Here is a 17,546-nt window from a genome sequence, read left to right as displayed (position 1 = left end):
CTGTGGGTTTGGTTTTGTCTGGGGGGGAAACGGGGGTTTCCTTCTTTTAATTTGAAAGAAAATAGCCATTACTCAGTGCCATTTGCATGGTGGAAAATATGACTGGTGTTACATACCGATGGAGGTGTAGGGCTACAAAGTGGTCTTGGAGAGTGTATTTGCTGCAGGAAAGAATAATGTGCTGGGATACTAAGAAACTGCTTTTTCAGCAGTAGCTTCCAGGGTTACTGCTGTTCAGGCTGAACCAGATCATCCCAACTGAAAGGTAAAGCCAGCATCTGAGCTGTCATACAAACTAAGATTGGTATCTGCCTGAAATGCTAAGTAATGAGAATGTACCACCAGTGTGAACTGGCTCATGCACTGCCTCAAACTTGATCATTGAAAGTCACTTGTTTAAATGTGAGGCATCAGTAAAATGCAGCAGAATAATACTTCACTGTTGCTCTTTGTGTTGGTTGTTTTCCCTCTGTGCTGAAAAAAAGAGCAAGTGACTTAGAGGAGAATAGGATGTTTTCTGAGCATCTGAATGCTGTTCTTGCTCCTGTGGCCATCCTCTTACTGATGGATCAGTCCTTTGATAACTGCGTATAGACCACCTCCCTTTGTTTAGTTTTTAAGTACTGTTATCCTATGTAGTCATCCCTGGTGTAAATTGGGCTGCAAAGAAAAGTGTATTTGTAACTGGGGGGTGAAGGTTGACTGACAACTCATTTGATTTGTCCCCATCAGCAATAAACCAAAGTTGAGGTCTTCTCCAAAGACCAGAGCAGAAACTTCCTGCTTGGCAGCTATACCTTCATCTCTGGATTAATTCTAGTGTAGGGGTGGGTGAACAAGTTGGAACATTTTTAAATGGGTCCTTTCTGAAAGATGTAAGGTTTGCCTTGAGCTGGCTAATCAGAAATGCCTTTGTGAATAATGTCTGCAGGCCTTTCAAGCAGTTGGTAAGTTCAAGATGTGGGAAGCATTTTCATTTACTGGTACTTGCAACCAATAACATCTGCTCAGCTGAAACATGAACTAGTCATGAAACTGAACCTGCCTACGCAAGACGAGGTTTGGTTTAGAGGAGGGTCAAGTACTCTTCTGTGTTCAAGTTTGTAGCCCTGAGTTTGCTCTTTACATCAGAAACTGGTACGTTCTGATGAGGTGACAGAAGTGGGTGTCTCCATGTACCAGTGACTGTCCCCTGTAGGTCATTGAGCCTTAGTTGTCTTTGGCTACTCCAGAAAATGCAAGCTTTGAAAGTGGAGAGTGCAAGTCTCACTTCTGCAAAATAGTGCTCATGAGAACTGGAGAAAGGAGAAAAACCCCTCAAGTTCTTGTAATCAGTCATAAATCTGCAGTGTTTTGTGACATATAGATAGTTGTAGATGCACTTCACCAGATGGCAATGAGTTCGATGGAGCTTCAGTTGGCTTTACTGTTCCCACTGTCTGCAGCTATATGTTACTACCATGTCCTTAGAGCAGAGAACTGGAACTCAGCCCGTCCTCACAAAGGTCAAAATGTGTCTAACCCTAAAAGAGCAATTCTGATTTCTTACTGGTGGCTGCTAAAAGTAGGTCCCAGGAGCCGGCATAAGACCTGGAAAGTGGAGATGCAAACCCAAGCATGTTTACTGTATGTAATTTATCCTTCTGCTGTTCTGTTCCTACCCTTTAAATCACTAACCCTAAGCAGTTTGAGACCACTGACATCTTCAAAACAGTTGCTTCAAATAACAGGATTAAGAATTGGCTCAGAACGTTGTCACTGTGCAGTGCTGGTCTGTAGGATATTTGTTCCTATGGTATTGCTTCAATCCATGCTGCTCCAACTTCTTTGGCATCATAAATGGAGAATGACTTCACTTTCCATCTCTTCCGGTGAAAGGACAGTTAAGGTGTCAGGACAACTGGATTTCTTCAAGTTACTCTGATCACTAGTAATGGTTAATACAGCCCCAGAGCAGGTGAAACTGATTAATTCCGGTGGATCCTGACTTGCTGGTGGAAAGGGACATTTTAACAGGATGAGTGAAATAGCTGGGAAGCTTAATGCTCAGCTTTGGAGGACTTAATTTTATGAACTTTCCTAAGTTATCCAGATGTTTGAGAGATTTAGCATCTCCCGAGCCCCAATTTGGATTAAATGTGCACTTACATAAAGCAATTGAAAACCCCCATTGTTTTTTCTGCATACAGTGCATGATCAGAATTCATTTTCAAAATTCAGATCTTGAAAACAACTCTTAAAAGGCAATTTTAATAACTAGGTTTGCCCCATGAAGTCAAAAAAGGCTGATTTAAAGTCAGTGTAATGCTGCTCCCAATCCTCTTTAGTGTGCAGTTCTGTTTTAAAACTGTAAATACCTCTATTTACAGTAGTAAAGACAAATTTGTTTCTTGGGACAATAGCTGTAAGTAAAGCCCACATTTGCCAGGCTACCAGAAGGAGAAAGTCACTAGGTATGTTGGAACTAGATGCTATTAAGGTCCTTTCCAACCCAAACCATTCTAATGCTTTTGGTGGAACCAGTATCCACATAAACCACTTCTATTTCCAGTGATGTTGGAACTGTGTGGTTGACTGTCTTTAACAGAGCGCTAGAAGCTCTTTTGCTTCGAGAACAAGTTTGTTACCTCCCAGGAAGAGTACTTCTGGTTCTTAAGCTTTGGTGAATTTCTGTGCTGAGCAAAAAAAAAACGTAGTTTCACCCTGGAGCTGTGCAAGCAGCAGCAGAGGCAGGAAGATGTAATCACGGATGTGGGTTCCAGCAAGCTGCTGCACAGGAGAACTGCGCTGGCGGCACAGCGCTCCAGGATGAATCCAGAAGAACAAACTGTAACGTGGCTGATTTCCTTAGGAGTGTTAAATTCCCCAAAGAAAACAGTAGATGATCCCGAAGAGTTCCTGAAAGCTGCTCTCAAAGATGGAACTGTGCTTTGTAAACTCATCAATCGACTGCTTCCGGGATCTGCTGAAAAGGTAACTGCTCTCTTACGATGCATTTTTGGGAGCTTGAAACAGTAAAATCCTGCCCTGCTTTGTGCATTGCTTTGGTAAGGTGAGCAAGGAGTATCAGCGACATGGTTTACATCTCACTTACTGGCACCTAATTGAGGGGACGGTGCAATTGTAGCTTTAGTCCTTTGATTTCGTCTCTACAGGCAGGAAAAACCACCAGAAGTTTGCAGTTGGCTAAGTTACACATGTTCATCCAGTGGCAGGAAATACCGGGCCTACCAGAGATCAAAATAGCTTGGTTTTGAATAGAAGGAGATGCAGTTTGTCTGTATTTACGTAAATGCCATTAGCTACAACTGTAAATGTATTCACTCTTTCAGAACTCTTAGTGTAAAACACTTTGTTAGTCAGGAATAAAACACAAACCTTGCATCCATGCAAATCCATTGGTACTGAAGCTATATAAGCTCCTGCTGTAGTTTTACAGGGGATATATTCAGACCAGCCAAGAGCGTGGTAAGCTGCTGCAAGAGGAGCAAAAAGGGAAGGAGTCCAATGAGAGATAGGAAATGGCAACACAGAGGAGAATGCTGTTTAATTAAAAAGAAAGAAAACACCAGCTTCTCCACCCTGTAGGACAGGAGCCTTTATTTCTTGTGCACAAATCAGTTTTGCTGACTGGGAGCTCCCGATTGTGCTCATATGTGATGCTTGGGGTGCAGTGTGTTCTTAAAGGTCACCCGTTTCCCACTGCCGCTTGGGGCACTGACATCTGCTGACATTCAACACAAGATGCCGACCATCTCGATGTGTGCATCACTTCCTCCAGTGGCTGGCTCTTCCTGCTTCGACAGCTTGCCTGCCTCCCCCAGCCGCCCCCTCCAGAAGCTTCCCTAATTCAGTATAAACTGCACATGTCAATATTCATGCAGAGCCCCCTGAATAGAGCCTAGACAGGAGGTAATGCAATGAGCTCAGTGGATTCTCTTTCTTTAGCACTGCCTGGAGCCTAAAAATGAAGCCGATTGCATCAGTAATATTCAAGAGTTCCTGAAAGGCTGTGCGCTCCTTAAAGTGGAGGTAAGTCAGCTTGGCTCCTTGCTTTTAGTGTCATAAAGTGCTTGTTCCATCAGCCTTTGGAAACAAGCCGGATACCAGAGGGATGAAATCGGTGTCGTTCCTCATCTTTTGTATGAGTGACAGCAATCAGAGCATGGGTAACTTAACATTCTGTCTGGAGAATGTGGAAACAGAGTGCATTGACTGTGAGCTTAACAGATTCCTTCTCGCCTTTTGAGACAAGCCGAAGTGGTCAGGCAGGAATACATGCAGCAATAAAAGGAGGTCTGTGAAAATAGAGTTGAACTGTGGACTTGTTTACATTGTTTTTCAGTGTTGGAGAGAAGGGATTGCAGGGTTTAGCCTTGCTCTGATAGAAAATACTCTCGATAGTGAAGTATTTTCATCTCCTTGCAACCGTTGTGTGGGAAACTGCCAAACACATCATCGTACATTGATCCTTGTACATAAAAATCATCCTAATGAAGTCAAAAGACACCTTTTCAGTGGCTGTTACTGGTCTATCTAAATACTGATTCTCATGCTTAAGCATAGCTTGTATTTGCAAGATCAGAGTCTAAATGACCTCAGAGGTCAGCTCCTTTTGCCATCAGATCTTTTACTAAGTGCGTATGGATTTAGAATGCAAAGACTTCTGTGTCACACTTAAATGCCTATAAGAAACTTGTAACTAAGAGCTGTCTGTCACTGTCTCCTTTGAAATGTGCCCAACACTGGAAGCAAAATACCTGCCAGAAGCAGGGACAGAATCCTTGGGCATTATACAGACTATTCAGGCACCATGGTAAGAAGCATCCAACCCGTGGTAGCTCTGTTACTTGCACTTTTCCTTTGGTAGGTCTAAGCAAGCAAAAAGCCTTTCTTCAGCACCTTAGAGCAACCCAGCACGAATACACGCTCGTTGCAGAGCTGCTTCACCAGCCCATTGTTTCCCAGTAAATGCATCTCTCCAAGCCTTGCTGCTGCAGCAGCTTGAAGAACAGATAAATATAGACTCACCGAAGGCCTGCCACATCAGAAATCAGTTGTTGCCAGTCTTCTGGTGCTGGCCGTGTGATTTCCTCTGCTTTGAGAGGGTTTATTTTTGTGTTTGAAAACCGATCATAATGCTTGTAGTGGAAAACAGCAAAAAACCCAGGACCCTTAAAGAGCTCAAAATCAGGACCAGGGAATAGCCCTCAACCGTTGTGCTTTAGCATCTCGTACTTTTAAAAGCCAGTTCTGCACTATTGCAGCCACACTCCACAATGTACAGATACCAAGAACCAGCATCATTCTGTGTCCAGCTCTTGGTGTTGCTCTGATCCTCCCTGTGCTTTTTCTTCCTTGGTTTTCACTTCAGAAAAGGCTTCTGACTTCTTTTTCCTTCTGATTTATAACCCCTTTTATCTTTGAAGTATTCTGATCCTTCAGGAACTCCCCCAGTGCTCATGTGGCCGCCCTGCACTGTGAAAGGAGACCTCAAAAGCTGAACAAAAGCTCACATCTCTCAAGCTTAAAGTTTGCAGTGAAATGAATATGTTTTCTTGTTCTTTTTTTTTCCCCCAAATATGAAGTCACATTAGAACACAGGAACTTTGCTTCTCCCTCAGGAACTCCAGGCAGAGGAACACTAGAGGTAGGGCAGCTGAGATGGTAGGCAAGACATGGCCCGAGGCAGAGTGCTTTGGCTTCCCTCTGGCTCTTCCCATATTGCCAGCTTGTCTGAGTGCTCTCTGAAGGCAAAGCCAGGGCAGACATGGAAACCCTCTGTTCCTTCTGAAAGCTGCCCTGTTTGGATCTCACTGGCAAGGAGACTTCTGGTTCCAAGATCTATCCACCCTGAAGCTGCAGTGATGGGATATTATGTCTAAGGAAGATGAGCATAGGATAGAAAATCTGTGCTGCTCCATTATCCCATCCTGAGGAAAGAGTAACATCAGGAAAGCTCTTGGTTTAATGGGTTTAAATGCCCTGGCCCACACCCTGGATTTGACAATAAAAACCTCATGGTTTGGTCAAATTCTGCCCTTCTCTGCAGAGAACTCTTGTTCCTTAGATATGAAGAAGTAGCCTGGGACTGGATCTGAGCCACTTCTGTCTTCAGACTGACAAATGCATGTTAAGGTCAAAGATCCTGTTCCTGTTGCAGATGTGAGCGAAAGAGGATGTTCTGGGGGAATCAGAGCTCACAACTTCTACTTGTACAAAAGGGCCTCATCCTGGGGAATCTCAAGCATGAAAAACATCTTCTATGCCATTGGCATCCCATCCTGGCATCGTGTGGCCTCACTGTACTTTGCCACAGCATCGCACCGTGCCTTAAACTTGGTTTTGTCGTAATGTTTGTACAGCTGCCATCTGGAACGCATCACTTCAGCGGGCATCGCTAGCGTGCAGGGCAGGGGAGCAGCGTGGAAGGTAGGGTTTCCAACAGCTTTGGGTTGAAACCCAAACAGGTAACTGCTTGCCAATCTCTTCCAATGGGGGGGCATGCAAAGAGGTTACTCCTGCAGAGCCACACATATGTGCTTCCCACCTACCCTTCTTTGTTGTCCTGGTAACCCAATCTTAGGAAGAAAAGCACATCGAGACAAACAGCACCTTCTCCTGCCTTACAGGAGCAGGGAAACATTTGGACATAGCGGAAGGAAGGGAGAACACTCAGTGACATTCCTTTGAGGTGGCTCCATTAAGCTGCCGCAGCTCTGCAGGCCTGTGGTGTGAGCTGGAGTCATCCGTCTCATTGTAGGGTATAAATAACCAAAGTCTCCCTTAGCTTCAGCCCAGGACTGAAGCCTGCAACCATGTGCTGCTTCAAATGTGTCAGTCCTAGAACAGAAAGCATGCGGAGAAGCTGACACCTCCTGTGTACTAGGCAAGTGCTGCGACGAGCTGAAACAATGAGGCTGTGTCTAAAACTCTTCAACTGCTTTTCAGTCTGGCATTTGATTCAAGTCATGAGAGCATCCATCAGCCCAACACTGCTGAGACAGAGGATGTGGGCAGCTCTTTGGACCTTAAGAGTCCTTAGTGGTTTGGACTGAGAAAGAGTGGCTTTAACCTCTGAGCTGTGGCTGTGAGCCCAAGGTCTGGTCCAGCGAGTGAGCACTGCTAAGCTGGATGCAAGCAGGACAGAACCTGATGGTTTGTGCAGTCTAGTGTAGCAGATAGAGGGGAAAGATGATGAAGAAAGGGACAAATTGGGTAGGAAACACCTGGTCCTGCTTGTTTGTGAGGGCAAAATGGGAACTGTTCTTGGCTTTAGCTGTTGACACAGTAACAGCAGCTCAATACCTAAGCATCATTTACTGCTGAGGAAGGACAAGACCTTCATTCAGCAGCGTTTTATTGCCAATATGACCACAAAACTGCTGGCAAGGGGCTGGCATCTGTGTTGAACCAAGAATGTATCTGCAAGAGGAATCAATAGCTGGATTAAACCACACAGAGCACGCAGCATGGCACTGCCATCGCGGGCACAACTGAAGCTATTTCTGCAGCTGGAGGTGTTTTCAGCCTTCACCAAACTGTTTGTACCTCAAAGGAGCGGAAGAGCAGATGAAGAACCATCACCCCCTTGTGCTCCCAAAGCCTGCTCTGCTTTGGTTTTGCTCCCAAGCAGCGTTACCTTTCTAAGCTGGTTAACATCAAAAGGCAGAGCTGCCCAGCACGAGTGCTGGGGGTGGGTATGTCTGGATTCAGAAGGACCCCATGTCCCAGTCCCCTCCTGCTCACAGGGTGTGTGATGTCTTCTGACATCCCAAGGTCCCTGCATGGGTTTGGGACCCACAGCTGGGCTCCCCCCGGCTCAGTACAGCACATCCTTCCCTTTCCAGATGGGCACACACAGCACTGGTGCTGTGCTCGGGGCGTGCTGTCTCTGAGAATCCTCAGTGGAACCGCACCTCCTCTACAGGCCCTTCTGCAGCATTTCTCTTCTTGGTGGTGCAAACCTGCTGTAGTGATCATTTCAATAGCCTGGGGTTTCCTTTCTTATCCTATCCCTCCCTCATTTTTCCTGTCCTTTTTCTTGCTCCTTTTCTCCTTTCCCTTTTCCTCTGTTTCCTCTTTTTCCTTTCTTCCTTTTCCTGTTTTTCGCTATCCTTTCCTCCTTTCCTGTTTTCCTTTCCTCTTACCCCTCTTTCCTAACTCACTTTTCCCCCTTCCCTTTTACCTTTTCCCTTTTCCCGTTTCCCTTTTCCCTTCCCCATGCCTTTCTCTTCCCCCCTTTTCCCACCTCCCTTTCCCTTTGCCGTCCGCGGCCGGCGGAGGGAGCTGCGGTCTCACGGCCGCACGGGTCCCGCAGCGAGCGGCGGGGCGGAGCGGGGCGGCGGCACCGCCTGTCACTTCCCCTTCCCCTTCCCTTCCCTTCCCTTCCCCGCGCCGCGATCCGGCTCCGGGTCAGAGCCGCAGCGGCCGCCCGCAGCCCGCAGCCCCGACCGCCGCCGCCATGCCCCGGGGCTGCGCGCCCGTCCGCCCGCTGCCGTGAGTACCGACCGCGCTGCGGGCACCGGCACCCGCGCCGGGCATCCCATTGTCCCCCCTCGGGCATCCCCCACGGGTGTCCTCGCACCGCGGTGTCCCCGCTGGGGTAACCGGAGCGCGGCTCCTTGCTGCGGGCGGAGGAGCCGAGGGGCCCGGCGGTGCGCAGGGCGCTCCCGGCTGCTGCCGGTGTTTGTCCCGCCGGGGAGCCCCCGGTTATCCCCGGCAGCGGAGCGGGGCGGTCCGGTCCCAGCCCTCGGGTTTGGGGCTTTGCGGTGCGCTCGGGCTCGAAGCACAGCCCGGCTTCCCGGCACTTTTGCATCTCCCAGCCCGGTCCTGGACGTTTGGGTGCTGGTAGCTTGCTAGGTGCAGCTGCGGGGGGGATTTTTCGAGCTCTTCTTGTCACTGCCCGGCGCTTCCTCGCCTCCTCGGTGCCTCTGGGAGGCCTGGCAGTGCGGCAGCGCAGGTTTCCCTCTGCCGGTGTGATGCCTGATGGAGCAGCCGGAGCTGCGGGCTGTGACTCTGGAAGTCGGGAGAGCGATTTAATGGAGATGCTCAGATGACAGCCTAGATCTAAGAGGGGTTTTGCTTACATCCACAGAGGTGCTGTGAGGGCTGGAGCAGCTCTGCTCTGGAGCCAGGCTGAGAGAGCTGGGCTGGGTCAGCCTGGGCAAGAGAAGGCTCCTGAAGGGGAGACCTGAGAGCAGTTCCAGTGCCTAAAGGGGCTGCAGGAAAGCTGGAGAGGGGCTTGGGACAAGGGATGGAGGGACAGGCCAAGGGGAATGGCTTTAAGCTGCCAGAGGGGAGACTGAGATGAGCTCTTAGGCAGAAGCTCTTCCCTGTGAGGGTGCTGAGGCGCTGGCACAGGGTGCCCAGAGAAGCTGTGGCTGCCCCATCCCTGGCAGTGTTCAAGGCCAGGTTGGACACAGGGGCTTGGAGCAAGCTGCTCTAGTGGAAGGGGTCCCTGCCCGTGGCAGGGGTTGGAGCTGGAGGAGCTTTGAGGTCCTTTCCAAATCAGACTGGAATTCTGTGATCTTCCATGAGCTAAAAGCAAAAAACCTTTTCCCTTTCTATTTTTCTTCCAGCCCCACAGCTTGTCTGACAGTTAGGAATGGAATTACGGATGGATTGTGCTGGAAAAAATAATTTTTAGCTCATAAATGAGGACTTTTCTGTATGATTAATTTATTCTGGAACAAGCTGCAGAGTGTATTCACTACAGTAGCTGATCCAGCAGAGTTTTCCATATAGCTGCTGCTCCACGGTAGCTACTCCAGACAATTTCTTCATGAAGGAAAGTCCTTACAGTTATTGCTAGGTTTGATGCTATAATTTCCTTCCCACCACCATTTTCCTCTGGACTTTGCCAGACTCTGAGCTTGCAGCATTATTCTATGCTCAGAAGCATCAGGGCTGTTTTGTGCTACTTTAATAAAAGAAGATGCAGTTCATTCAAGGCAGGACTTGTTTTTCTGGACTTTCCTAAGTGGGGAAAAGAAGGGCTCTGATAGGGAATGACACAGAAGAGAGCTGCACACAGACATTCCTCCTGCTGTAACGTTGCATCCTCCGGCGGCTGCCAACAGGGTCAGCGCACACCCGGGCTCTCCATTACCATCTCCCTGTGCACGCAGACACTGGCGAGGGCTGGAGGCGATGCTCTGATAGCGCTGCCGGCGCTTGCAGGGCACAGAACTAGTTCATGCACCAGCTGGCACAGGGGATGCGGTCTGTGTGGTCCACAGGAGCGCAGCCAAGTGAGTGAGGGCAATAGATCAGCTCGGAGACAGCCCAAGGTAGGTGGGGATGTACGGAGCGGTAGATGTGGAGCTACTGACTTTAATATCTATAACGACAGCAGGCTGTCCCCCTCTGTTTCTATAAAGCCTTTCTCCCACTGGCTGAGTCAGTTTGTAGATAGATTCTTACCATTCTGTGCTGCCCTTGTGGGACCTTATTGCTGCACTGTGTCTGTCGAGAGCAAGAGATGCTGCGAGCATCCAGCTCTGCGGAAGAGGCCAGGCCCCTTCCTAATGGAGAGATGCCAAGTGGGCTCAAGGAGCTCAGTGTGGAAAGGAAGAAAGGGCTGTTCTAAAGGGCAGTGCTACCCTCGAGGTACTTAAAGCCTCGTGTACTTACTTAGCAGGACATACTCGTGTGTGTTGGAAGTGTTTGTAAGTGAATGGTGTCTGCCAGGAGAGCTTTCAAACCAGCCTCGCTGTTCTTTGGATCTGTGGTCTCCATCTGCAAGACAATGTGTGTATGGGGGGTAGCAGATGGTGCCTCGGTCATACCGATAACAGGAGCTTTTTGTATCAGGAACAACTTGTATCGCTTCTCTTTGCTTCCTTAAGGGTAGGATTTGTGCAGTCGGTGTGAACTTGAGGGGGTTTCTCAGGTGTTAGGAGGGGTTGGAAGCTCAAATTGCCCCTCGTTGTGCTGGGAATGAGTTCTGAAGGTCTGGGTGCGCAAGGTGCAGTCACCAGTCGCAGGAAATAAGCCCTTGCTAACTGTGTGTGTCTGTTTGAGGCTTGGGAATGCAGAATTCCTTAGAGTGGAAGTTTTGCCCATAAAATAACTGCTTTTGTCTTCCTGTCAAAGCATGTATATGCATTATATGTGCCATATTGCAGCAGCAGCAAACTGTGTGTTTGTGTCTCCTGCTGCTGACAGTGTGTCTGTGTATATCCATGTCTATGTACAGCCTCCATCTCTTCAGCTTTCGGTAGCAAAAAATAGCAGCAAAATCTTTCCTCCCCTCAAGGCAAGCAATAACCTTCCCCATGATGCTCTGCAAGTCCCTGCTCTGCAGCCAGCACTGATTCCTTCCTCCCCTTGTCCCTGATGTTGTGATGGGAATGCTGCCAGGTCCCCCTGCCCTGCCCCAGGAATTCCTTCACTGTAAAGGGATGTTGTCAGCCCTGAATAAACCCCTTCCCTGCAGGCAGAAGGGCTTCTCAGTCCTTACCAATACCCTCACACAGCCCCAGTGGGGTGTTTTGGGCTCAACTGACCAAGTTCCTCTTTGGCAGGTGTTTGATCCATATGATTTGTACACCGGAGAGCAGTTCATCAAGGTCCTGAGCACGTTAACAGCTCTAAGCAAAGCTACTGAAGGTAAGAACCAAGGAGGTTTTTCTGTTGTCTTTTCAGTTCCTCTCCTACAAATGCCGGCACGGGGGGTGTTTGTTTGGTACTTCCCGGTTTGTGATGGTTTCTGGAGGCTTGGGCTGATGCTGGATGGTGGGATTGGTACTTCATGCTTCTACCAACCCCAGGTTTAAGTGTGGCTGTGTGCGCTTTGCTGGCTTAGATCATTGCTTTCCACAAAGGGACCTCTGCTCACTTTTGATGGCATGAAGGGACCTCAAAGTAGGTCACTGTAAAGGAGCCACGATGTAAATGAGCATGCACCTCCCAAAATGCAAATAGCAGGGTTTGAATAGTGCGTTTTCAAGCCAAAGAGAAAAACAGGTCCATCTGCCCCATGTCCTTACTGAATGCCCAAGCAGACGTGGTGCTCTGTCAGTTGTATTGATGTTTCTCTCTCCCTTGGTCCATGGAGTAGGCTCCTGGATTTGGGAATCAAGCTCATGGCTTGTCCTGCCTCTCTATGTGCTGTTGAAGCCAAGCAGATCAGCTCCTGTGGTTTCCATCCCAAAGATGGAGCTCATCCCTTCAGGCTGCTTTAAACTGATACTCAGTCCCATAGGCTGTGAAAGGAGAGGTTCAACAGGGAGGATGATGGCAGTGCAGTGCTCTGGGGAGGGGTGAGAGGACCAGGGTCTCTTTCCTGAGGGCATGGGGAGCAGGGCTGCATGGGGTTGGGAAGGGTTTGCAGGGTGGAAGGTGTTTGTGGCCCCTGGTCATACAAGTGGACTTGCAGAGTCCTGGTCACCCACCAAAGTGCAGCAGCAGTTCTGTTTCCCCGCTGCACGTTGCACTGTAGCCTATTGAAAGGGGGGAAATTCAAACACAAACCCCACTGTTTTCCTTTAATGGGAGGGTTTTTTCCTGTTGGTTTACTGCATTTTTGCCTGGCTGTGGTCTGTGATGGGTTTCTCAGTTGTTTCAGGCCAGGTTGGATGGAGCTATGAGCAACATGCTCTAGTGGATGGTGTCCCTGCCTATGGCAGGGGTTGGGACTGGATGAGCTTTAAGGTCCATTCCAACACAAACCAATCTGGGATTCTCTGATTCTCTGAATATATATATATGGTGTATAATGGTATATATGTGTGTGTGTATGTGCATATAATGCTGCTGTGAAGCAATTCAAGTTCTTAGGCTGTCCTTCTGCAGCCAGGACTCAGCTCAGCCTCCATCTCTCTCTCTGGAAGTCAGTGACCCGTGATTCAGTCCCAGCACATCTCCTCCCAGCCTCTGCCTGCTCTGCTAAATGGCAGCACCCCGTGTGCCCATGTAGAAAGCTCAGGGTGTGTAACACGCAGGTTACCTAGAGCAGGAGCAGCCTCTGCAAACGCTGTCATTGGGATTTGACACGAGCTTCATTGCTCTGAAAGCAAAGAGGGAGAAACTTCCCTGCCTCTGTGCTCGCCTGTTGCTGGGCTGTGATGGGGTGTGTGTGGGGCCGTTGTCACAACCTTCCCCTTATTTCCAGCTCTGTTCTGGCAGCCACCCGTGTGCCAGCTCACCCCTGCAATCACTGCACAAGGCTCGGGATGCAGCTTTGCTGGGGAGTAGTTTCTATCACCCGTTAGCGACGGAGCCGTAGGGAAGCTGGGATGATCCTTGGGTTTCATGGCAAACATCTGTTTGAACATATGCTTCCCCTGTCGAGATGTTAAAAAGCGCAATGCCTGCGCCATAATTAGCTGCTCAGGCAGAGAGCACCCTTGGGAAAAGTACAGGGTAAAATAAATACATGTCTCAAACAGTTGCTTCTTGGTGGCTTGGCCAAGTTCCTTGAGAAGCAGGAGCCTGTGTCCTGCAGGCCACCACTGCAGAGAGCCCGGTTTGCCTGTCCCACCAGAGGATGAATGGAGCATCAGGACAAGCGTGGTACCCTGCTATGGCCAGCGCATCCCGCCGCCTGCAGAGCTGCTGCATCCCAGCACCCTTGTCGGAGGCCGAGGGAAGGAGGTGACAAGGAAACACCGTGGGAATGTGTTTCTGAGCATCCATTTGAAGTCCCGATCCTTGTGCCTTCGTGGATCTTGTTACACAACCAACCGGAGGGGATAAACTCAGCGTTCAGCAGCTGCCCACCACATAGCAGCAATACGGAGCTGATGCTTTTATCTGACAGCGAGGGCAGGGGAGGAAAACCAGCTGTGCTGGATCAGACGAGGCTCATCTGCCAAAAATAGCGTAGGAATGTGAGCAGAAACCCCAGCTATTCTAACCATAGTTTAAGCAACATATGGCAGCAGCGTTCCATGCTGGACCAGGCGTAAAATAGGACGCTGTCATGATGCCATATAAATGATACGTTTCCCTGCCAAACTGTCGAAGTCAGTTTTACATTTGTTTCTAGGTTGCTGCAAGATATTTATAAAGCCTTGTGGAAGATTGGGAGGGGCAGGGAGAAGCATCAAAACCTACAGTAACTGAGTCGTTCCCGTGGGACTGGGGCTGATGGCTTGAGTAAGTCCAGACTCTTGGGTCACATCCTCCCTTTTCAGATGGAATCAGGGGAAGAGCATCTCAGGCTGGCAGCCGTCCACCCCTCCTGGCCTGGGAGTCACTGGGAGCAGCCGAAATCACTGCTGCTCCAATCTCAGGATGCTCCAGAGAAATAACCCCCCCACACACACACACACAGAGTCTGTGTTTTTAAAGTGGTTTTTCCATGCGGAGCTGTTTTGCTGTTGCTGCAGCGCAGGGAGCTGGGAATTCGCTGTGTGGTTGTCAAGCAGTTGTGTAATGAGCAGAAAACTGACTCACTGACAGCACATACTGGGAACGTTGTCTGTTGCTGGAGCAGGGACTGGGCAGACTGGTGCGTGGGTATGGGATGGATGAGGGTTTGGAAGTCGTAGTCATGGACATGATCCCCATTGGGCAAGGCACTGGGGAAGGACAAAGCACATCCATGCTCCTGGAGCTTGCAGTTTGTATTGCTCCAGGTCCAATCAGGGATGAAGTGTTTTCCTATTGAGACAAGAATCCTCTGGGAAGAATCAAAGCCCGGCTGAGTTCCTGTAACTCCCACCAGACTTCCCCTCCGGAATGGTTTTTCCATGTTGATGTTCAGGCTGGAGGAGAATGGGGGAACAGCAGCTTTAGAGCTTGTGTTTGCTGGTTCCTGAGCACACTTTGGGGCTGGATTCACCCTCTCCTCTTGCAACGTTTCCAGTGGAGAACTCCAAACGTTATGTGGGGACTTGCACAGGCAGCACAGCGATGCCCGCGGACCATTCCTCTCTGGTCCCCTTTGGAGGCCCATGGCAATGCCAGGTCCACAGTGCAGGTGGAAAACGGCAGCTCTGGAATAAGGGAATGCTCTTAAATCTACAAAGAAGCTGCAAGGCAAATCTCAACAGTTGTTCCCAGCTTACCAGGATGATGGTATCTGCTGTTGCTTCATTTGTGGACCATGACACATAGGAAGGAGCATTGCCCCACAGGGTGGTGCGAGGTACAGTAGCAGAGAAGCACTGGGAATTACTGGGTGGCGAATCCCAGGTGTTTCCTGCTCCACAGCATCTAAACAGGGTTCTGGGGCTGAGAAACAAGCCCAGTGTGCAAAGTGAGGAGCTTTGGGTATGTCAGAGAGGCAACTCCAAGAGCTGCAGATGATGCTCTGAGCCCTTCCATGGGGTTACACCGCTCTCCTTCCTCAGCGCAGCCTGAATCCCTCTCTCACAGGGCTGATGGCAGCAGGCCATGGGCAGGGATCAGGATGGTGCCCAGCCTCTTTCAGCTGTATAATGAACCCAGAAGGACTCATCTGAATAGAGGAGTGATTGTGTGACCGGCTGTCCAGCATTCCTCCCCGAGCAGTGCTTGCTCAGGGCCCAGCAGCTTTCCCCATTGGGCAGCACTGGACCAAGTATTCTTTTTTCCTGCAGTTTCCTCTCTGAATGATTTAATGGATTAATTCCAGTGTTGGACTTCCCCAAATACTGCAACTGGCTGACAAATCCTGAGGTCTAAGAATTATTCATTCCCAGGGCTTTTATTTGCCATTTGCTTTTCACATAGAATCATGGCATGGTTTGGGTTGGAAGGGACCTTAAAGCTTCTCCAGCTCCAGCCCCTGCCACGGGCAGGGACCCCTTCCACTAGAGCAGCTTGCTCCAAGCCCCTGTGTCCAACCTGCCCTTGAACACTGCCAGGGATGGGGCAGCCACAGCTTCTCTGGGCACCCTGTGCCAGCGCCTCAGCACCCTCCCAGGGAAGAGCTTCTGCCTAAAAGCTCATCTCAGTCTCCCCTCGGGCAGGTTAAAGCCATTCCCCTTGGCCTGTCCCTCCATCCCTTGTCCCAAGCCCCTCTCCAGGTTTCCCACAGCCCCTTTAGGCACTGGAGCTGCTCTCAGGTCTCCCCTTCAGGAGCCTTCTCTTCTCCAGGCTGACCAAGCCCAAAGGCTTTTTAAGGGGCATTTCAGTGGAATCCCGTGATTTGATGTGTGGCTTTGCTTTGCTGGGGTGTAGAAGGAATGGGGGACAGTTGGCTAAATCTCGGCTGTTGTTTTCCTCTCCAGCAGATCAGCCATCCAAGGGGCCATGTTCACATCTATCCTCTCTTAGCTCCGCGGCTGCAGGTGCCCACACGGACTCCAACGGTGCAGCTTCCCAGTCAGCGAGGGTGCTAAGGAGGCAATCCAAGCCCGTGGTATCCTTTCTTTAACATCTCCCAAGGGTTTGATGGCGGCGGGGTAGAGGGGGGTGAGTAGTACCCCTGGGTCAAGCACACCAGCCTTGTTCTCCCTTCATCTCCATCACGGCTTCGCTGCCTTGGTTGGGGATGGTGGCTTCTTCCAAACCACAGTGCTCCTCTGCGTGACAGGAGGTGAGCGATTCCTGTCTGCTCTCCATTGCCCTGTGAAGCTGAATCCATGCTTGTGGTCCTCTGGCAGGACTGCTTACACAACAGAAAGCCATTATTGCTTGTCCTCAAGAGCAATACTGGAACTCCAGCTGTCACAACAAAGCAGAACAATGCCTCGTCCTCGTGCTTTCTGCTTTCTTGGACTACTTACTGATGTTTTCCCATGTTTCTTTCCTTAGGAGATGACCGAGAATGGCAGCCATCAGCTGGTGGTAAAGGCCAGGTTCAACTTTAAGCAGACCAATGAGGACGAGCTCTCCGTTAACAAAGGAGACATTATTTATGTCACCCGTGTTGAAGAAGGGGGCTGGTGGGAAGGGACCTTGAATGGAAAAACAGGCTGGTTCCCAAGCAACTACGTCAGGGAAATCAAATCCACCGGTAAGCACATTGCTTCCAGGGGCTGATCGAATGACAGCGCTGTAATGCAGTGGAGAGCCTTGTGCCTTTGGGAAATTGCTGCTATTTATTAAGGACCATTTGCATCCTTAAAGCATCAGGGCTAATGGAAGGATGAATGGGGCTAGAACGTAAAGCCTCGCCTTGTGCGTGAGTTGTTTGAGAGCTGCTTCTCCCTATTCCCCATTCGATTGCTCCTTGGGTGTTGCCAGAGGATGCAGGCAGAGATGGCTGCGTTGGTCCCCTTTGTCCTGGGAGGCAGCCAGGTTATTCCAGTGCCTGAGCACGGTGTTAGCTCTTTGTTAGAGACCTCAGTCAGGAGATGTGTTTGTGTTTGATCCTGCTGTTTCTGGCAGTGCTGGAATGGATGCTCACGGTCCTATCCAACCAACAACGCTTTATGGCCCCAGGGAACGGTTCCCTTTTGTCCATAGCCACGGTTGGTTTCACATAGTGCATTTCCCCCCCCCCCCATGCATCTTCTGCTGTGATACTGAGAAAGGAAGAGGGAGGGATGATCCATGTGGTGACATCGACCTTCATTGAGCTTTGTCTTGAGTGTCCTTCCCTTCTGCGATGTGATTTTAACCAGATGTGGGGTGGTGATGACAGGAAGCAAGCCCCTGTAGCCTTACGT

At 49.7% G+C, this 17,546-nt stretch overlaps 1 protein-coding gene across 5 annotated transcripts in view; it reads left to right on the top strand.

The window, feature by feature from the left end:
• The first annotated feature begins 2,583 nt into the window (after positions 1–2,583).
• The window catches only part of ARHGEF6 (Rac/Cdc42 guanine nucleotide exchange factor 6), a 38,629-nt gene continuing 23,666 nt past the window's right edge, over positions 2,584–17,546 (top strand). For 2 of the 5 annotated variants that reach the window (XM_062627402.1, XM_062627401.1), the window contains exons 1-5: positions 2,584–2,973; positions 3,949–4,032; positions 11,529–11,613; positions 16,167–16,294; positions 16,690–16,891. In XM_062627402.1, coding sequence (XP_062483386.1) covers positions 2,809–2,973; positions 3,949–4,032; positions 11,529–11,613; positions 16,167–16,294; positions 16,690–16,891 — 664 coding nt within the window. In that variant the 5' untranslated portion in view covers positions 2,584–2,808. Of the gene's footprint in view, positions 2,974–3,948; positions 4,033–8,383; positions 8,500–11,528; positions 11,614–12,113; positions 12,267–16,166; positions 16,295–16,689; positions 16,892–17,546 lie in introns of those variants that run through there. The other 3 variants (XM_062627405.1, XM_062627404.1, XM_062627403.1) reach the window with 3 other exon arrangements.

The sequence above is a fragment of the Pezoporus occidentalis genome, unplaced genomic scaffold (assembly GCF_034315485.1).
Source record: "Pezoporus occidentalis ecotype Australia unplaced genomic scaffold, CSIRO_AGI_Poc_V1 ctg30, whole genome shotgun sequence".
Taxonomy (NCBI): Eukaryota; Metazoa; Chordata; class Aves; order Psittaciformes; family Psittacidae; genus Pezoporus; species Pezoporus occidentalis.
Note: the sequence above shows the minus strand (reverse complement) of the source record. Positions and strands in the feature narration are given on the sequence as shown.